The sequence below is a fragment of the Parasteatoda tepidariorum genome, chromosome 5 (assembly GCF_043381705.1).
Source record: "Parasteatoda tepidariorum isolate YZ-2023 chromosome 5, CAS_Ptep_4.0, whole genome shotgun sequence".
Classification (NCBI taxonomy): domain Eukaryota; kingdom Metazoa; phylum Arthropoda; class Arachnida; order Araneae; family Theridiidae; genus Parasteatoda; species Parasteatoda tepidariorum.
This window is the reverse complement of record NC_092208.1, coordinates 46,714,300-46,737,428: the sequence shown is the minus strand read 5'-3', so window position 1 is coordinate 46,737,428 and position 23,129 is coordinate 46,714,300. Positions and strand designations below refer to the sequence as shown.

Below are 23,129 nucleotides of genomic sequence, written 5' to 3'. Positions count from 1 at the left end.
GTGTAGAATAGAAAGCACGACTCGACTGTAAAAAATCCATATTAAATTATGGAATAAAGTATCGGAACATTAGGTGCATCATTCGTAAAATCCATTTTTACCGTAAATATATTACACCGTTAATTAAGTGATTTTGTGGTAATTATTACTGTGAAATATATGGCGTATCAGAGTTTTTGTATCTTTGCATCTTCCAGTAAAAAATGGGTTTTGTGGTAAAAAGTACCTAAACAGTGAGTGTCGGTACTTTTCACCTTGATGTGATCGATTTTTATTTGATCCGAAATTTTTCCATTTGTTTTTTAAAGGCGTATAATTTTATAATGATTGAAAATACTATAAAAATATCATAAAATTAACTACTTATCTTATGCTATTCTTTTTTAATTGTTATTAAAATAAGGTAATAAAAAACAATTTTATTTGACACTAAAATATTTTCTAGCACAATAGGATGTGATAAAATAACCATTAAAAACCTTTCTTCTAGACAAACTAAGTACAGACTTGATGGGTATTTTTTAACGAGTTTTGATACTTTAAAAAGTTTTTAAGTGAAGAAAAAACTAAGTTAATTCAGCGACATATAAGAAAAATTTTGAAAGGCATTTTTATCTGTAACTTAATCTTTATTTTTTGTAGACTTGGCATGATTTGAAAATCGTCTTCACTTTATTTCTAACAGTCTACTGGTTATATCGAAAGATTATAGCTCAGACTCTCAACTTTTATTGGTATTTTGCCGGGTATTTTTGTTTTCTTTCTTACTTCTGTACAGTTTCCTCTTTGGAATCAATTTATATCTGATGATTTTCGTCTCAAAAATAACTGTCAATCTTCATTTTCTTCCTATTCTTTTTTTTCTTAACTGGGGAAAGGTCTTAAGTTAACTTGGTCTTAAGTTAACTTCTCTCCTTTTGAAGTTTTTTAAAGCATGATTTAAATAATTCTTCTCTTTTTAACGGGTAAGAAAGAATCTTCAAAAATACTCAACTCAATAAATCAACTTAGATAATATCGTGAACTAGCTACACAATAAGTTATCCATTAAATTTCACCTAACTGGCATTTGAAATGTATTTCGAATTCATTTTCATTTTTTCTTAAATATAGGTTAAAATAACTTTTTCTGATATTTTTTGTTTAGATGTAAATCCTTTTACAATGTGCCCAAAATTCAATGGTAAATGAGTAGCTAGCGATACTTCTTAGCATTTACCTAAGCAGATGCTGAGCGCTTCAAGCATCTTTCATGTTTGAGGCTCCATTATGACTTCTTTGTGGCAGAATGTTTTGAACAAAAACATATTAAATTTTCAGTTAATATATATTTGGTTGATAAATAATTTCCACGAGATTTGTCTGGGGTCTTTTTAACCCATTTCGGAGTGTTTTAGAGTGAGTATGACTTGAATTTCCCATGGATGCTGTGCGTGTTGCTTGAGATAGTTTAAATGAAAAGCTAAAGAGATCATAAAGTAAGGTTAAATAGTACCAACCCAATTGCTATCATGAGATTTGTACATAATATTGATTTTTTTGGTGTAAATAAAATTTTAATTCAAGAAATCAAGCTCAACTAGGAATTTTGTTTTGTTAGAAATTAAATGATAATTATGAGGGCATCCTGTGAGGTACGGCTTAGATCTATTATTAAATCTTTATAGTGCCGCAATGGACTGATCGTAAAGACACGGCTTCCAATAGAACACCGATGTCAAGTATCAGTGACTGCGATCAGTAAGCGAGTGCGTAACAATTTTGATCAGCTTGCGCACAGATCGAAGGTGCGCGATATTGGTCCTCGTTAAACTGTTCTACCATAAAGTGCTCCACTTCATCCACAGGTCTTCAGGCTACCAAAGCAGAGGAGTCATCCCCTCTGCAGAAGATCAAAATTGCGGTGGCATGTCCTCAGATCATCCTCTGGGATGTTTCCTAGACCTTTGCCAATAGCCCATTGTGCAGGTCTAGTGTGACGTAACTAAATTACCTACCTTCCTTATAAGCAACATAACCTTTAAAAATTTACAAACATATAATAAATAAGGTAGTATAGTTAAACTAAAAGGCGCGACGGCCCTTAGAGGGTCAAGACCAACTTTGCCCATCTCAGTTTTCTTGACCTTGGCCTCAGAGTGCTGGAGCAGATATTGCTGTTGGGTGATCAATCGAACGCGAAACCCCCAGTGTTTAGTCCCCAAGTATGATTGGTACTCATTTTATCGACCCACTTAAGAGATGAAAGGCTGAGTCAACCTTGTTCGGCCCGAGGTTCAAACCCAGGACCTGTGGTACGAGAAGAGCTACCATATAGAGGAACAAACATTTATTTTTGAATCTTTGAAAATCAATGCAATGATTTTAAAAATGCATTTTTTTTCTAGATTTTTCCTCAAAAACTTGCAAGCAAAATAAGAGTCACGGTATTCGTTGGAAGACAACTGCTGCCGGTATGATTGATATTCACATGTGTCCAAATGGCTATGAAGGTTAAAGTCATATTTTTTTAAAAATCATTTTGAAAGCTAAAAATTTAAAACTTTAACGTTTTAAAGAAGAAATGACACACAACACCTTTGCTTTTTTTTCTTAGGACAAGTCTCTAGAAAATGCATAGTATGTTCTACAAGAAAAGTTATATGGGATAAACCAGACTTCTCACAGTGCCTTTCAAATGAACTGTTAGAAATAAAAAAAGAGGTACTCAAGTATAATATTTGACTTATTTTATTTACTGTTATATTTTGTGATTTATTAAAAATACAATTCAAATCATTAAGTGCATTTTTTTCCAATAGTCTGCTTGATAAAAATGACTAGTATGGTGTAAGATTTTGTAATCTGGGTACCAATTTTATGAAGAAAGAAGAAGATTCAGGGGTGCCATTTTATATTGGTGATGGATATTCAGGTGGGGTTGAAGTTTGTATTTGGTATAGTGGACTAGTTGAAGATATTGACAAATTGAAGATTGCGATGAAAACAGAAGGGTGATGAAAAGAATACTTGAACTGGATCATATTTAATAAAAAGGCTTTTATTTTATGTATAGTATTTGTAGAGCTCGAGATACAAAACTAAATATTATCCATAAATTTCAGTTGAATCAGTTTTGCATAGTAATATTAAAATAGGTCAGGCCATGGGAGACAATCCCCACGACCTGCCTAATCAAAAGCCAAATTAAAAAGTACCTGTAAATTGTTCCCAGCGGACACAGAAGCATTGGTAGGCGATCCAAAATTGGCGATTTATTAAAATATAGCATAGCCAAAACAAGGCCAACCAGCATATCAATATAGAGTTAAAATAATACCTTGGCGATCACGAGTCGCCAACAAATTTATGTGAATTATTACAACCATGCAACCGAAACATTTAGCCGTTGGAAAATTAGAATAAAAAGTTATAAATAGATTTTTGTTTTCGATTAAAGGCGACAGTGAATATATAAGTCTGCATTAGTAATGAAATAAAAAAAGTATCCGTTACATTGATCTGGAAGAGAAGAAATAAATATTTTATGTTTGTTTTAAAAAGATTAAGTTTGTGATTTATTTTTAAATATAATTCTTCTATTAATAGAAATCAGCTTAAGTAATAAGAAATATTTTAAAAGATAGAAAATAAATATGTGTATGCCAATTATGGCATCACAACTAGAGACAAACTATTAAATTTGTGTTGTTGTTTTTAATGATATTTCGACAAGCCAAGTTCTCCAGTCATTAGCCTGTGGCGAGTTAACTCAGGAAGGTATACTTTTCATTTGACAAGAGAGCACCGTGCACTGAAGCACGGTGCTCTCTTGTGCACCGTGCACGGTGTCTTGTCTCTGCTGTGCACTGAAGCTCCAGTCATTAGCCTGTGGCGAGTTAGCTCAGGAAGNAATATTTAAACATGTATTAGCCTGTGGCGAGTTAGCTCAGGAAGGTATACTTTTCATTTGACAAGAGAGCACCGTGCACTGTTACCACAAAAATTTGGGTTGTGCTGTGATCAATATATTAACTTTGGTAACCGTGTTACTCAGATTAAAAAAAAATCAACGAAGAAATTATTTGAAACATTTAATATTTACAACCAATTTCATTAAAACTCTAATTTTCAAACAAAAACGAACTCAAATAATTTCCAAATACTATCAAGTAGATATCGCATATTTCCAAATCATTAGTTACTTCAGGTTTAAAATTTAGCAACACAAAATTATATTTTCAATGAAATGTAATTAAACATATAAGCCTCAATATTCTAATATTCCAAATCCAGTAAAAACAATTAAGAATAAAAGGCACACTTATCTTAAAATCTACTGAAAGTAATTAAAAATAAAAATCACAATATTCTCTAAATGCTGTAAATTCGATTAAAAATAAAAGGCGCATTTATCTTAAATTCTAGTAGAAGCAATAAAAAGTCAAGGTAAAGTATTCTTTTGAAACTGTACTAAATCGAACTTAGAGTTTACAAATTCAAATCAAATTACGGACCAAATTCCTGGAACGTTCACCGGTATTGCCGCCAGTCTCGTGGATCAGGTCAACATTCCAGTTTCTGATAGACAGCGCACTCAAACTCTTTTCAGGCTTCCTTCTAACATGGCAGTAAGCACCCGTGGATCAACAGACTTCAAGCATCGGAACGCCTCAGATAGGAAAACAGATTTGGACTTAGCGGCTCCGTCCTAACTCAGCTCAACACTGTCATTCATCAACTTAGCGGCTTCGGCCTAACTTCACTCAAAACGTCCGCTCATTCACTCAGCGGCTCCACCTTTAGCTCATCATCATCTCAGCCATTCTTCACCACCTTTTATCCTTGTGACAGCAAGGCGAAAGAATCTTAAACCGACCTTTTCTCATACGAGCAGCAGCGCAACATCAGTGAACGTCACAATAAAAAAAAAGTTCCATGATAAAAACAGTCACAAATTAAGTAATACTTTATAAAAGTGATAAAACAATACTAATTAGATATAAATAAACTTAAATACACATAATTCAATCCAAACATATCAGTTTAAAAAGATAATTAAAATTTAAGAAAAATATTACTATTGTGAAATTTAAAACTTATAATAGTGGTGCCACCTGGAGGCAAATCATGTTTTACACCATCAAAACTTAAGAAGAATTCGCTAATAAGCAGAGATAACCAGTGCAGTCATCTATTGAGGAAATCAGCGAGCTATTTCCGCTGAAAAAGTAACCCATCATTAAAAGTTTTTTTTTAAAAAAAATACAATAAATTTCTATTTATTACAACCGTGGGAATAAAATACTTCTTAGCTCCAATAATCCACGGATATAGGGCACAGCCACTCATTCTTGAGGCCACTTCCTAAGTTTAAACATAGATCTGAAGGAGAGGAAAATTTTCCTCAGATCCTTTCTCCCATGGTACGACAGGTTACGGTACGACTCAGTGACCGACTACAGGGCTTTTCATGTTTCAGATTTTACGAGCACGTATATCGCATGTACTTGACGGGTCTTAGTGGAGTAGAGGATCGAAGCTCGGTCTCTCAGGAGCGGAGTCCAATTCCCTAACTACTGGGCTACCGCGTTCTATTAAATTTGTAACTAGTAGGGAACCGATTATCCGGATCGATCGGGACCATCGCCATTCCGGATAACTGATTTTTCCGGTTTTCTGAATTACCTGTTGAACCCAACTAAAAAAAAAAAATATTTGGAAATAATCTTAAAAAGAAGAAAAAACGATAAACTAATACACTACTGATTATTTCCAAAATGATGATAATGTAAACATCTTTCAAAAAAGAAAGAAAAATCCTAACATCTTATGAGGAAAAAAACATTTTTTCAGAAAAATGGAGTGCAAATTTATCAAATTTCGTTCCGGTTTTTTGGTTTTCCGGTTTTCTGATTTCCGGATAATAGGTTCTGTAGTGCAGTATGAAACACATTTTTCTTGATTTTAATTGCACAATCAAGTTTCTAAGCATTCGAAACTTTATTTAAATGTAAAAAAATCATTGAACTGTTGATTTTGTTTAATTTTTTAATCCTGAAAAAGATACTTTTAAAACACATGCTTCTACTCGACTTGTACTTGAATTACTGAATAAATAAATATCTGTAGGCACAAAATATTTGATTAATTAAAAAAGTGGAAAAAAAAGCATAAAACTCTCAAAATATCTGCAATTACAGAGATTTAAATAAATTTCCAAGAATCAACTTAAATTAAAATTTTCAGCCGAGTTTTTTCACTGTGCTTACATTATGGTTATATTTTTTAGAAAACCTTAAGATTATGCTTTTTCCAAATGATTTTGAAGATGAATACTCAAATATCGGTTTTCATTTTTCAAAAATATACAGTTAAAAGTAAGTTCGACGTTTCAACAAATAAAAGAGGCTAATTTAGCTGCCTCACCAATACACTATTTCCCTGTCTAATATGAGATATAATCGGATAACATATAACCAAATAATATATAACCAGATACGAACCGGAATATAACCCTAATATAGATATAGCCAGATTTTCATGCAAATACTGCAGGTAAAAATGACACTGTTTTCATGCAGAACCGTAAGTGATTTTATAGATATTATAACAATGTAAATGTACTTTTAGAAGCACTAAACGCATGCTGTAGCTAATTGTTGAACAAAGTACTGGGTTATCTTTTTTAACCGATGTTTAAATAATAGCTTTAACAAGCTTTCGGTGAAAAATCGGCTTAAAAAAAGGTTACTTCAAGAGTCCTTAGGATCGAATCGCAGTTTCTCACAATAACAGCTAAGTTCTTTTAACTTCAAAGCGATCATGACTCAAATCTGCGCCTTGTGACTTCCAATCCGAGTTTTATTATGAAATATTTAAACATGTTTTCTTTTTATAAATAGTTTTATAGCATAAAGTGGAATTAAATTTTTAAAAAAAATCGCATCAATGACCTGGTGCTGTATTGTATGACAGGTAATTGTTAATTTAGTATTATTTCGAAAAATATATGAGAAGATAAACTTTAAAAAAAATACAATTATCAAATAAAAAAAATAAGCTTTTGATCATCAGTAATTGTTTAATTCAACATTTAAAAAAAATACGTAAATGTTGCAACGAGGAGTTTTTAAAAATCTAAAAATACTTCACGAATAATCCTTGCTTTATATAATAAGTACGAACACAAACATTACTGTTTTTAATAGTATTTAGTGGTTTTGAGGGGAAAATAAAAATTCTGTTACTTTAATTGCAATAGTGAATGCGCTTAGTGCCTTTAACATTTACTACTACATTTACAATAGATTAAATCATGCATGAAGTGCAACCCTTTTAAATTTTCTTGATACCATTTTTTTGAAAAATAAATATGGTGAAATTAGTTGCTCTTTTCAGTTAGCAACGTTTTTGATGAAAATGTCCTTTGCCGTTAGGAAAATTGTGTATTAATTGTTTTTTTTTTGATAAAAACATCAGTTTATATTATATAAATATCGTCTATTACAGTTTATATTGCATTCCAAAATGATTATTGATATAAGAAATGATTAAGAATTATTAATAATGAAAGTTAGATCTAAGTTAGAATTATTAAAAATGATTGTTGATGTAAAAGTTTGAATTATAATGTGGAGATGGGATAGCCTGGTTGGTAGGGTGTTGAGCCAATGTCCAAGAGGTTAATTCGATCCCCGCCTGCTGAAGACTCCCCATATAGTAAATGGTGACTTGTGCATGTTAAACTTATCGGGTCAGGTCACAAAGTCTTCCATGTTCCCATAACAAATCATACCTCTCAGGGTACTGAATTGGAGATTAATCGTTCTCTGGTTCAGGTCTGTACTACGATCTGTGGTTGAATGAATGGATGTATGAATGGATGTATGAATGTATGATGTATAAATGGATGTAGCCCTAAGAACGGTTTGAGACGTATGCGTGTGGCAGAAGTCGAATTCTTGTCCATAGACAGTGCCACTAGTAAACAAGAAGAATCACACCCTCTTTACCTTAATGGCATAGAACAACAGCAACAATTATTGTGTGTTCTGATTATTTATATGAATGAGTTGATTTTTATGCATGCTGATTATTAGTATGAAGGTTTTCTTAATGCATACTGATTTATTCACTTTTTGATAGTTTGATCGTAGAAGAATGGGCTTCCAGTCAAAATCAATACACACCGTTTTAATGAGTCTTCTTCATTTTTTAAACACGAAATCAAGAGACATGCGCAGTTCAGAAGGTGAACCCATAGTCAATATTCTATGTAGTGCTGATTTCAACATGTTTTTCACTGACAATTTTGAAACTAACTGGCACGTAAGTATCTATAAATTACTATAAATACTAGAAGTTTTTTAATTACACAGTCTTCAAATCGAAAGCTCTATTTATTTTAAATGAATCGAGTAGAGCTGTATTAAAATGGAAACTATAAATTTCAGTAACTTGTTAGACTAAAGCAATTTGCTCGGCAAAATTTCTAATCATTCTGTTGCAAAAATGAATTTCTATAACTAACTAGGCAAAAAGATTCGGCGGATTTTGATACAGTGATCCTGTTCAATCTTGGATAATTTAATACTTGAAACATGATAAAAATTTTAAACTTACATAAGTTTATTTCGTGACAAATTAATGATATATTCTGCTACACTGTAAAAATTTCTGGGTAAAATAACGGTGAAGTGACAGTTATTTGGATGTATCATCCATTTCAGCAAAAAATCTATTTTACAGTAATATTAATTTAATTATAGTAATTCAGTGATTTGAAGGTAATTATTACTGTATTACGTTATATCTGATCTTTTTTGTTTCGTAACAGGCTCCAGTAAAAATAGATTTTGCCGTAAAAAGTACCGAAACTTTTCACCATAATTTGATCTGGAATGTTTTACAGTATAGCAGTTTAGGAAGCAATTAAAATTTTTATTGTCATCAATCCCAGAGTTTCAGTTAAAAATTTGAGCACTTCAGTCTATCAAAAAGTGGTCGAAATTTCTATTTCAAAATTTCAGCCTCACCCTACGCACTAATAATAAGTAATTTCAACCAATTTAAGCATTTATTAAGTAGATCTTTTCTTGAAAATTATGTTTAGTGAATAGTAGATTGTATTTTATTGATTTGTAATGTTGTGCGATTCTCAGTTGTATCTTCAGAAGAAAACTGAAAAAGCATGTGTGTACGGAACAGGCTTGAAAAGCTCCGGAAAAAAATCAACATTTTGAGAATATTGATAATAGTAATCACTATTTTCAGAGTCACTTCTTGTAACTATTATTTTATTGTTTTCTATTATTGCTTTGTTTTTATGTTATATGAAATAGACAAATTCATGAGAAAAGTATGAAAAACAAATATCACAGTTTTTCAGTAAATACATTTGCATCTAGTATACGAGTATTCAGTATTTGAATTCCAATTAGTTCGTTTTTATATTTGAGAAAAATTTCTGATAAACGAATGAAAATTCAAGTAAAATTACAAATAGATATTATTTGAATATCCTGCACAATAGTTTTCTTTCACATTAAAAATTCAGTTTCATTTTCCATTGAAACTCTAATATGTTTGCTTTAAAATATAAAACTAACTTTTTGCTGCAACATATTTCGTGTCATCTTAAATAATTCTATTTTTAATTGAATCATAGACTACTTTTGATCCAAAAAGAAATAAAGCACATAGAAATCAATTTGAAACTCAACTCTAAAAACATGATAATTTTTTTATTTCTGAAAATATTTTGAACCTAAACTTAAAAATTTTTTATTAGTAAATACTTTTCAATAATCGAATGTAAATTGGAACCAAATAACATGGATTTACGCACGACAAACAGTAATAAGTTATATTTATTTCAGATGCTTTTGGAAATATTTTCGCTACTGTTCACTAATTCTTTGGTTCTTCATACCTATGTAAGTACTTTGATCTAAAATTACTGTATCATATGTGTGAAATAAGATAAAGAATTAGAGCTTCATTTCACTCAAATCTGCAGGAGAGGATGAAACTTATGAGTGCGATTCAAAATATTACGATGTTGTTTGCTGACGCCACTCAAGACCAAATATGGAAAATTCAAAACTTTGAAAATGAATGCTTAGGTATGCACAAACTTTTAGTATTTTTTTTTTACTTCTTTATTTCATTTACGAAACTATTTTTAGATTGCAGTTATAATTTATTTAATATTTGAGTAACTATAATGGAAAACCTGCCAATTGCTATTTACTCGAGACCCAATAGTTGCTAAAATAAATAAATAAATTTGTCGTAATATGAAAAACCTGGGAAACCATCCCCTGCTCAAAGCGCTTGTCTAGATCCTATTCCATTGCTAATGCTCTGCGAAGAAAAGTAATGTTTAATCTAATATATATAATTCTCTTACGTGGCTCCCAAATTTTGGCTGTATTTCTTTTCCACCGGTGGCAACGTTTGCTTTGTTTTGTTTACGTTACTATTTCTCTTACACGGCGAATCGACCAATGATTGCAGCTAAAAATGTCACATGCCAAATCTAGCTGAGATGGCTCAACATATAGCGCTTTTAAAAACGGAAACTGAAATAACCAGAGAGAGCATAAGCTAGGCAGAAGTGAGTAGTCTTTGTCGATAGATCTCTATTTTAGTATTTTGTCGAAAGCGCTTTTTTTCACGAATTTATATATTGCGAATTTATTTGACGATTTTTGATTTATATCACGAATTATACTATAGCACATTTCTAATAGGTTTAACGAATTACATGTCATTTATTTGAATTCAAATTTATCTTAATGACTTAGTATTTACTAAAAAGATGTAATTTTTTTTTAAAAAAAGTTTATATATGGATTTGGATGATTGTTTTGAATTCTTAGAATTTTGTACATTTTCAATGTACCTAAGTTAATAGCGAGTGAAGCGATCTTGGTTTGCGAAGCAAACCATATAAGATTGCGTTGCAATTTTCGGGGGTTGGCGAGCGTTAGCGAGCAGGGGGCACAACACTCTAGTTTTAATAATTTAAACATTTTTCTTTTTCATTCAATATTACATAATAAAATGATTTCAATTTTATGCATTCAGATAAATTGTTTTTGTGAAAAATTTTGAGTTTTTTACGTACATCAAAAAAACGCGAAAGATATGAATGACTGAGCATCGTGCCACTTTCAAAGAATAAAACAAATATTTTAAAAAAATTTCGAGAGAAGAAAATTTTGAACGAAAAAATATGATAGATGATAATCGATTTGTTTCATTTCATCATACTCCATTTTTTATACAAATGGTTCAAAATCAATAAACTTCATTATTTTACTCCCTGAGACGTTGTAATTTACTTTTTCTTTTTATTTATTTAGATACTTAAATAGTACGTACATTTAATCAACAATGATCAATAAAGAAAAAGAAAAAATCTTTTAACGCCCTTTTAAACATGGAAATGAAAAAAAAGAACTTGATGGTCCCTATTTAATATTTTTTACTCAACTTGTTCTCTAATTAGTGCATTCTTAATTCTCAAAATAACTGTTCAAATCTATTTTTTATATTATGAATAATTTTAATTATTTTGTACTTTAATTACTAAGCGTAAAGATGTAGATATTTCTTGAAATATTTTTATATTAACAAGGCTTCTGGCGGACAAATATGAATATAATTTTATTTTGAGAAAGAGGCAATTGAAATAATAATAATAACATCTGCTTCTTAAAAGGCACTCCCTCAGCTGAGACTATTTAGTGTAGAATATGTTTGAGTTAAGAATAGAAAATAAAAATTGTAATCGATAAATTATTTTGATTTCATAAATTCCTTTGACGAATTACGAGTTTATTTGACGATTTTTGATTTATATCACGAATTATACTATAGCACATTTCTAATAGGTTGAACGAATTACATGTCATTTATTTGAATTCACATTTATTTTAATGACTTAGTATTTACTAAAAAGATGTAATTTTTAAAAAAAAAATTTTTTTTTATGGATTTGAATGATTGTTTTGAATTCTTAGAATTTTGTACCTAAGTTAGTAGCGAACAAGCTTGGTTTGTGAAGCAAACCATATAAGATTGCGTAGCAATTTTCGCGGGTAAGCGAGCATTAGCGAGCGTGGGGCGCAGCCCACTAGTTTACTAGAATATGGTAATATTTGCCACGTTTCAGTCCTTATGGGAAACCTAAATATTCGATAATTTTTACGAGGTGCTTTGTTAATGGTTTTGATAAAATTTGCAATAAAATATGATTTCATAATCTGTGGTAAGATTTGGAAAATGTGGTAATATTTGGTACTTTTGTCATGATACATAGCATAAAAACCATTTATATGGTTAAATTTGCTTTTCTCGTGCTGTTTATTTTACTAAACGCGTAGTAATAGGAACTATACTTTTCAAAACCAGAATTTCCAGAAACTGTTACTGAAGATTTACCAAATGAATGGCTTAAGTATCGTATATTTTAGTTTCACTAATCAAAACTATAATTTTCCTTTTACCAGAAGTGTCATTACCATACGCTATGGTGATCCTACCATATATTTTTTCTCATTGCAGAAAAGCACATCTCACGAATTGAAACCACCACTGTGACAAACACTCAATCAAACATGAGATAGTTTTTTTTTTTTCTTTTTTTTTGGAGAAGGTCAAGAATTTAACAAATGTTAACAAACAAGCATAAAAAAGCAATTTAATAAACATATAACAAATTAAATTTTTATTTCTTGCCTCTTAGTTATGTTACTATTTGTGTCATTATTATGCCATGTTCTATTATTTGTGTCTTTATTATGTAATGCTTCATTGTTTGTTTCATTACTATGTTATGTTTTATCGCTTTGCTTCAATATTATGTTACGTTTTCTTGCTTGTCTCATTGAAAATGTCATCATTCGTACTTGATTTTTATCTGATCAAATTTTATTTCGAAATTATATTTTTATATAAGCCATGAGGCTTCTCCCCATGCTCCCTTCGCTCTCCAATCCTCATGGTTGCTTTACATTCATCACTAATTTTTATCCTAAATATCACTATTTTTCAAAAAAAGAGAATTCGGTTAAGAAAATATGCAACTGTTATGATTTAATTAGAGGGCATTTTATTAACATGTTAATCATAACCGAATAATCAGCGTTTACTTGGATTTAAAAAATAATTATCGGTATTTGAAAAAACATATCCAAATATAGGGATACAGATTATGTGACGTAAAAAAAAAATAAATAAGAAGTAATTTTTTACTCTTTAATAATTGAAAGTGATAGCCTAAATATTGCATAACATTCCAATGTGAAAACGACTTTTTCTCTATTGAGTCTTGTAGTTTCGAAGATGACAATGTAAATATTAAGGTTTATTTCTTACAACATCTAATCTTTTTTTTCATATTTTTTTAACTCTATTTATTCATTTATTTTTTTATGCTATTTTTGACATCAAGTAAAGCCCAAGAATGTAAAACAGAGATCTTGAATAATCATTATTTTAATCAAAAAAGTTTTGAAAAATTTGTGGAAAAAAAAACAGCAATTTCAGAAAATATTTCATTAATAAAAATGTCATGTCAAATTTCAACTCTGTTGTTGCGTTTTAGTGGCTTCAGAAGATTAACAGTTGATAATTCTAAAATTGTTAATTGAATCTTATCGCTTTTATACCACTGTATTCTTTGTACACTTTTTATAAACGCATTCATTCGCAATTTTGAATTTCCAAGTTTTATTGTTTTTGCGTAGCAAACAGAATGTAACGTAAAGTAAAAGGAAATTTTCAAAAAATTTGAAATTTCAATAACTTTTAAAAGAACTAGAATTAAAAAAAAAAGAAAAAAAAGCTTGCATGGACAAAAATTGCAAGTTCAGCACATTAAATTTCAAATTTTATAGCTGCTTTCCTGTGACTTACAAAGCTGCCCGCATTGCATTTTTTCCCACAAGTTTAACTGACAAGTTTAATTCAAACTATGTATCAAATGTTAATTTTTTTATAATCTCATTACGATTAAAAGATGATCATTATGATTAAATGACATATTGTAAAGACAAATGTAAAATTCTTCATAATCTCGTGCAGTGGTGGCTCAAGAGATAGATAACTCCCCACCCCCCAATGAGAATCCCCTTGCAGTCAGGTTAGCGGTTGGGTGGTTTCCCCACATAACGCAAATGCGGGTAAGTTCCATCAAAAAGTCCTCCATGAAGACAAATTTCTCCCAATAGTTGATTCAGGAGTCCCCTTGTCTTCTAGATTGGGTTCAAAATTACAAGGCTACGGAGTTGAACACTTAGTAGTCGTAAACCCAAAATTGGATTGGCTGTTAATAGACTGTTCGACGACGGCTTATTTTTTAAAAAATCAAAGAAAAAGCAGAATTAGTTGCGTAACGATAAATGTAGTAATAAAGGAAACGAAGGAAATAAAAATAAAAATATGACCACCGAAGCCGACGTCTTCAGGGGGTACCGGCCCCGGTAGCCATAAAACAAAACCTTTTCTATTGAGGGGGAGGCAGATGCCTAAAGTAACACCCTCAGTACCCCGGAGGTTTTGTATAGATGTCCAGGAGAAAACAGGAAATACAAAGAACCAATTTAGAAAAGAAACTCAAACAAATTCATCAGAAAATAAAAATTAAAAACTCAAAACTCACTTTAACCAGGTCAAACATCGATTTCATAAGCACACTGAATGAAAATGAAACACTAAAACTAAAGAAAACAACGCCCTCTATTACATTGCGCAGATTGAGAAAAAAGAAAATAATTTTTATAATAATAATTTTATTTTCTGATGAACTTGTTTGAGTTTCTTTTCTAAATTGGTTCTTTGTATTTCCTGTTTTCTCCTGGACTTCTATACAAAACCTTCGGGGTACTGAGGATGTTACTTTAGACATTTGCCTCTCCCTCAATAGAAAAGGTTTTGTTTTATGGCTACCGGGGTCGGTACCCCCTGAAGACGTCGACTTCGGTGGTCATATTTTTATTTTTATTTCCTTCGCTTCCTTTATTGCTACATTTATCCTATTTGTGAAATTTCTGCTGCTTTTAAGCGCGTTTTTTTTCATAGAAGTTTTAATACTTAAGATTTTTAAAAAAATTTTGTTTTCTTTCAGTATTGCGTAACGATAGTTGGTCAGCAGTTAGTTCTTTTTCATGAAAAATATTATTTTAATTATTACTTCTCGTTTATAGGTATCAACATTTTAAAGGTGTCAAATAATTCTTTTAATTTAATGGAGGTGCCATTACAGTTTCATAATCAGAGTGAAAGTGGAATGCTACAAAATGTGAAGCTGGAATTGCTAACTAAAAAAAATTTCACTGGTAAACTATATTTCATAAGCATCTATATCTTTCTTTTTACAACTTTCCATGATTATAAAACATTAATAAAAAAATTTTTTGAATTATAATAAATTTTTTTCTAATAATATTAGGTGAGAAATTTTAAAATTTAAAACTCTAATTAAGTTCATACATTGTTAGAAATTTAGATACACGATGAACGGTAATATCACGAAAATTTACCGAAACATTGTCTTTTCATATTGGACCAAATCATCTGGTAAATTAAACCATTTTAATATTGATTGTAACATGCTATGTTTCAATTTAATCAGAACTTTAATAAAATTATTCTCCTTATTAAAGTTGTAGCAAACTTGCATGGTATTATTGTTCAAGATACCAAGAAGTGGACCCACAATATTTAATCAAATATATCTCTACAATTGCTGCAGAGAAATCTAAATTCTTATTAAATATTAAATTATGGTGCTCTCTGGCTTCCTATATTATCACACAGATTTGTAAAAATAATTAAGAACTAAATAATCATGAAATAATAATTAAGAGCTTGGAAGTGACGCTCCATGCATCTCACAAAAAATGTAAAAGCAGTATTTCGTAACAAAAATTTATTTAGTAATCACACTTTCTAAGAAATGATTGAATATTTCTGGTATAACTTGATTTGAAAGCAATAACCAATTTTGATGCAATGTTCAGATTTAAGATAAAGTGAAATTTAAGACTATAAAAGATAAAATATATCTACAATAGTTTATATATGTTTATATGTCTATAATAGTTTATATATATGCTTATATGTCTATAATAGTTTATATATGTTTATATGTCTATAATAGTTTATATATGTTTATTTACTTCCAATGTAAATGCTTTACATTGGAAGTATATAAACCATTTTTACATCGTTATCGAACAAAAGCGGAAGTGGGAACCATCTATAAAACCATCAGCGTATAATGTTTTAATGTGTGTTGTTATTTGAAAACTGATTAAAACTGCATTACCTTCCTAAAAATATCAGCTGTGGGTTTTCAATTTGCATTCATATACATAAAAAAATTTAATTAAAAAATTCTATAAAAAATCAGAAAACTGTCAATAAATTATTAATGAGTATTTCTAAGATGTTACTTTTATCACCACTGGCTTTTTTTTTTAAATTTTTTTTTCAAAAATCATGTTTTAATTATTTTTTTTGAAAAATTTACATTTAATCAAATACATTTTAAATGAGTTTCTAATTTTTTAGAGATTTTTTTCTGGGTCAATTTGATTGTAAATGTCAAACTTCCAATTCTGGTTTGACAAAAATAGCTGAGCACTCTTTTGAAAGCTACTGTAGACTATAATAAAGTATGGATCGAACCAAAACATAATATCGCTCACATTTGTTACAAACATAAGGTACTAAAGTGATCAGACGAATTGTTCTTTAATTACATTGAATGCATTGTTTTTTTCTAAAAATGAATGGCAGATTAAAGTAATAAATTTGCATTGTGCAACGGTTTACCTTACCTAAATTATAGTTCTAAGAATTACCAATTTTTTTAATAGAATAGAATTAAAAATTTTTATTCTTATTTTTTTTATTAAAACTAGTTACATTTTCATAATTGCGATAATTTAAATACAAAAGTAACTTAAATACAAACAACCCATTTGTTTTTAAATTAATTATTTTTAACATCGTTGTTTTTCTCAAATAGATATACCAGCGTCAACAGTTGCTTTTATCGTATACAAGTGTTTAAATTTGATTGAATATGAAGAATTAATAATTCGGTAAGTTATAAACCTTTAATGTTAGTATTTTTGTAGTTTAAGTTCAAGTATTTAATAATATACGTAAAATGTGTATTAAGTATATACTTGTTATATTTTTATATTTTTTAGGGATAAATTCATGGAAAATTCCACTGTTATGACTGTATTCATGTCTTCTGCACATTTTTCTGAAGTGAAAATTAGAATAAATTTTGCACACTATTATAACATAAATGTATGAAAAAACATTTTATTCTATTTTATAGTATTTGTTAATAATCTTTGTAAAATATTCGAAATAATAGTATTATACTTATGCATTATTGTTTAATAGTTAAATGCATGTTACACCCTTAGATATGCAGTAGGCTAATTGGAAAATGTGACTCTGCAAACATCGCCCTCATTTTGCTAAGTAAAATGATCTCCCGTAGTTTCCATCCAGTCTTATATTTTTTGGACTTATTATATTTTGACTATATCCCTTCAGGTTAATTAAAATAAAATATTCGAATATTTACTCAATAAACTGGAGAAGAATAGAGAGCCCGATTACAATGCAAACAGCCTTAAATTCATCTGACTCAATTGAGCAATAAATTATATATTTTCTAATTAGCCATAAACTGTTTGGGCTCGTTTTTAATAAGCTTAACAAATGAAATGCTTTATTAAAAATTGCTGGAGAGATTTCCAATATTGACGTGTTGTAAGTTGTTGGAGACTGTTTGCAAGGAGCTTGGCTTTCTAAGTAGAACATTATATAATCACCATTATGATTAAAAGAGGTAATATAAATTTATTTTTAAGTTATATTTTACTGCTGAAAATTATCTTCAGTAACCCGGACGTAAACTCAATAATCACGCGTCTGCAATTTAACAGTTCCATAGAAAGGTGTATCGAAAAAATTCTAAATAAAGCTTAAAATGAACTAAATTATTTGATATTTATAAGAAAACGAACGGTATGGTCAGTTTCAAATCTGAATGTACGTAGAATGTTTTTAATGTAATTTCATTATTATTTTTTTAATAAAATTTGAAATGTTGAAAATTTTATTGTGCTTTTGATAGCTTAAATACTTTGAATATTTAAACAGGTTTATGTGGCTTTATGAAGTATAGATATAAACACAAACACCAACTCTATTCTACAGATTATTATAAGAGGAAACATATTCATTATAAAATTTAATTATTAATAAATTTAATTATTGTAAGATAGTAATTAAAAAATAATTATAAAATAATATTTTTAATTATTATAAAATAATATTTTTAATTATTATGAAATAATATTTTTTATTATTATGAAATAATATTTTTAATTATTATAAAATAAAACATAACTGACTTGATAATATTTATTTTTATGAGTTTTTTTTTGTTGTTATTATTATAATTAATCTTTCTAAACGTAAAGTTTCTGGTAAATTTGGTGATCTAATTTCCCTTCAACGTCACTGTTCGACAAGGGGAGGACGCGTTTTCGATGCAAAGTCACCGTAGAGAAAATGCTGGGACTAACAAGGGTTATGCCTTCATCTGCATATATTTGTATTAAAAGCTCCAAACTATTATTTCTTCTTTTATTAAATTTTGTCTAAGTATTTACTTGATTGAAAAACATTTGGGGATGAGAGTGACATTATTGAACATTATATTTATGAATGCTTAAAATAATTATTTTTCTTAAAAAGTAAATAAAGTTACTAATTTTTAGAAAGAGTAATACATAAAATTATAAATGAACTTTAGTTCGTTTTTGTTTTAAAAATTCGAGAATATGACAAAATAATCGGAGTGAAAGGAAAATAACCAAAATACAATTTACAAAAATATGGCCTTCAGAAATATAAAAATATAAATATATGAACAAAAAAACAGTAATTTAAGGTATCATTGAACGTCTTGATAACAAATAATTGAAAAATTAACGTGAAAAGTCATCGCTAAAGCACTGTCATTAAAATCATTGACACGTAAAGCTTATCGACAAGTAAATGTAGCTAGGTGTCATGTAAGTAAAGGAATTAAGAAGTGTAAAGTGATGAAAGAGGAAAAATGTCAACTTTATAAGAATGTTAAAATAATTTTTTTTCCAAATTAGGATGATTGATTAAATTCAATACAACAACAAAAAGGACGGAATCGACTATATCGCATCAAATTGATAGACAACCACGTAATAAAAATAGAAAACTTAAATACTCTCCCTTTAAATATTAATTGTAGCTTTTTTGAGATCTTGAGACTCATTTTGAATTTACAACATTATGTGTATAATAAGATCTGCGAAAAGATTTTTTTTCTTCATATTTTAGACTTAAAAACCTGCACAGCAAATAGAATCGAAATTGTTAAATGTATCCTGAAGAAAAATGAAATAAATGTCGGAAATATGAAAATCGTGTATTAGTCAATAAGCTACGCTGAGCCTCAAGAAGTAGAGTTTATATGTAAATTCTGCTTTCAGATTTGAAACTTATTCCCGAACTAGGAAACTCAACTTTCTAAACTGTACTTTCTAAACTTATAGCTCCCAAACTTTAAACGAAGGACATAGTTCTTGCATTTTTATTTGGAGACTTTTAAAAGAAATAATCTAGTTCATTTATTCTTTATTTTTATCCTTTGCTTCTTACAATGTTTTAATATTTCAGAAAATCAAAAACAACATATCATGTTGGAAGTTATCCTTAAATGAAAGGTAAATATATAAATATACATCTTTTTTTTTATCTAGTAGAGATTCACTCCTGTTCACTTTGCTCAACAATTCCATGCAATAATTTCCTTCGTAGTTATTTTCATTTCATAAAATGGACAGAAAATTAGAAATTGCTTAGTTAAAAGAATCCCAAAGGAAATTTCTAGTGAGACAAGCTAATTCTGGTCACTGTTTCAGAATTTTCAATAGTTATTTTTGTACTTATAATTTTTATTCTCATACGTATGCTGAACACAGATTTATATAAAGTTTATAATAAGAGTGAACTAACTAACTAATTTAGTAGATAAATTAGCAATAACTAACATAGTAAATACGAAGCAAATTTTTATCGTTTATTTATAAAATGGTTTCAAAATATTTTTTTTATAAAACAAAATACTGAAAGATAATACTACTCAATTACTTTTTGATATAATAAATATATGCCTTTATTTATACCGTTAATTTTTTAAATATGCCTGCAGTCAAAATGGAACTAAATGAAAAACAGCATTAAATAAGAGATAAATATACAATTTTCTAGTAAATATCGTTGAAACTTTTATTACTTGTATACTGTTCTAAATATATTATCAAAAATCGTATGTAGTTAAGTAAAGAAATCTGGATCAATTTTGTTAATTAAGGAGCAATACCACGTAATTGTATGACCGATAAAAATGAACGGAATGTTATGAGAAACGGTTTTAGATTATAATGCCTTAGAAACAACTTAACTGCCTCATTTTGATCATACAAGTATACTTAGAAGATTATATTGTATATCTATAAGAGAGAACAATGAATCTCATCATTTCTTTTTATTTTTGATCCACTACTGCTCCATACTCCAAGAAGAGAAAAGGGTGTTCATGTCTGTGTGTAATAAAAAAATTCTGTGCGGTTATTTTAATTGTATTCATTATCCAACTTTATGACAAATTTGATAAAGATTTGTAAAAGTTCTGGAAAGCATTGACCAAAGTAGAGCATTCTTTTAGTTCTGAGCATAATAAATATCAAAACTGTATTTAAAAAGATTTACGAAAGATCAATGTATTTAACTTATAACAACATATTCTTATCGCATTTTTCAAAACAGGTTTTTGCTAAAAAATGAATGCCACATACAAGAACAAAGAGAAAACTATACAATTTGTCACTGTATTGGTCCTGGTACATTTATTATCATCCAAGATTACAAAACACAAGAAGTAAGTTTAACTAAAACATTTATTAAATTAACACTCTTTGTAATAAAGAGTGATTACTACTATTTCATTTCGTTAAATGCTTTAATACTAATAAATAATGAGAGAAAGTATTTTTTAAATTGTATATCACATTCTTTAATAATGTTCCACCAGTAAAAAAAAGAACAATTTAAATCAGTACTTTTGTTATATTTGACAAATCTTGATAAACGCGAAAGTGTCAAATCAACACGTTTAATAACAATTTTGCAAAACAATTGTTATTAAAGTTTTCAAAAGCATTACAAAAAACAGCTCTATGAACAGATTTATGGAATGGAATGTAAGATCAGTTAGCTATGACTATACTGCTTTTATAATTAATTCTTTTAATTGAAAAAATATGTGATATTCTTTTTGTACTAAATTCCTTGTTTTTGTAAAAATTTGAGTGCGTATGTTTTATGTTTCTACCACAACAAGACATATACAATTTACTTTAACTAAGTCACATATATTTGCGAAGTCGTTGGAATTAAGTACATAAAGAAAAATTTGATAAACAGCTATATTCATTAAACTAGTCACCTCCGTGAACACTTAGCTCACGTAATATCTAAACTAACTACTTCGTGGTTTCACGTTAGCCCTTGCTGCTTCAGCATCATTGCTCTGAATCTAAGATGAGTACTTAGTGGTTATAAATCATGCATGAACTTGCCATTTTGTAGCTCCTTTAATATTTAATAGACAGAATGCAAATCAGTGGACTAAATTAACCACTTAAGGATTTCATCTTACCCACTTAATCTTAGGCATCAGTACTGTTCTGAAGCCATTATATTCGCATTTTGAATGAAATTAGGAGAGAAATTGATTAAGCAGCGAAGAATAATCTCGAGAATTCCTTTGAAATTAATTTCAAATATTTCATTTATGTAGTTTTTCTTATGTTTAACGTTATTTAGAGAGTTTAGCTTTAGGCACAACGTTATTTAGAAGCTAGAACGCCTATTTTATATAATTTATTTTATCTGCATTCCTTAAAAATTTGATAAAAAATTCTTGCAACACATTTTGCAATGCAATTTATGTAAAATGAACATTATATCTGGAAAATCTACCGAGACTATATCAAATCGCTTTTTTAAGCTATGTTTTATTTGTTAAATTTTCAATTTTCCTCTAAAACTATAAAAAACTTGTTTTTGTTTAAAATTATTTATTCATGTTGTGCTTTATTTTGGTTCATTTTTTTACAATGCTACAAGTGAACAAAACTTGATTCGGTACAGTGGATTTAACCTTCTCTTCTTGTGCCCTTTTAGAAAAAAAAAAAAAAAAAGCATTAAATGAAGATGGCTCTAACTTTTTTACAGCTATTTTGTGAAAAAAATAAAAAAGGCCTTAAATTGGAAAATAAAAGCAATAATTGAGAAAATGTCTTCTATAATTCCAACACTGTGTTAGCTAGCAATTTTACAGAGCTACTTCATCATGTCGCCGGCTATTAATTTGTAATTGAACAATAAATTCATTGATAAATTCTCTATAAATTTTATTCACCTATACATTTAATGAATTTTCCTATGACTTTTATTGATACACAGAGAAAAGTTGTGTAAAATTACCGTAATGCATGATAATGATAATTATCATGCACTATTAAAACTTGATTTTGGTTAATGAAATCAAAATATATAGTATTTTATACTTTTACTTTAGTAATTTTTCTGATTGTACGGTAAAGAATACCGGAAATTCGGCTTCTGAGTGTAATTTGGTACTCATGAATTTAATAAATGTTTGAAGGTTTTAAAGATAAGGTTTGCCAGCCTCCCTTGAAATTAAGCTTCCATGCTTTCTCCGAGAGTTTCAGATAATGCTGCTGTTCCAAGATCATATTAAAAATATTCACGACAATTCAGTTACTTTACCTGATTTATGTATTAATACAGTTTGTAAAATATACTTTACTAAAGATAAAATATGATAAAAAAATTTTTTACAGGATCACACTGAGCTTGTATACAATGATCTCACTTCCTTACTTTGCGTTGGCTGTTTCTTGGCGATTTGTATTATTTTACATCTCTTTGTGAAGACATTATCTAGTATAAAGTAAGTATTCTTAAAA

General features: G+C 29.0%; 1 protein-coding gene across 1 annotated transcript in view; it reads left to right on the top strand.

Annotated features, from left to right (window-relative positions):
• Positions 1-23,129, top strand: part of LOC139425704 (uncharacterized) — a 28,944-nt gene that overhangs the window by 4,812 nt on the left and 1,003 nt on the right. Inside the window, exons 4-14 of the mRNA XM_071181409.1 lie at positions 2,388-2,492; positions 2,597-2,703; positions 8,128-8,310; positions 9,861-9,917; positions 10,001-10,106; positions 15,198-15,329; positions 17,027-17,102; positions 17,214-17,319; positions 19,750-19,796; positions 20,902-21,013; positions 23,004-23,113. Coding sequence (XP_071037510.1) covers positions 2,388-2,492; positions 2,597-2,703; positions 8,128-8,310; positions 9,861-9,917; positions 10,001-10,106; positions 15,198-15,329; positions 17,027-17,102; positions 17,214-17,319; positions 19,750-19,796; positions 20,902-21,013; positions 23,004-23,113 — 1,141 coding nt within the window. The remainder of the gene's footprint in view (positions 1-2,387; positions 2,493-2,596; positions 2,704-8,127; positions 8,311-9,860; positions 9,918-10,000; positions 10,107-15,197; positions 15,330-17,026; positions 17,103-17,213; positions 17,320-19,749; positions 19,797-20,901; positions 21,014-23,003; positions 23,114-23,129) is intronic.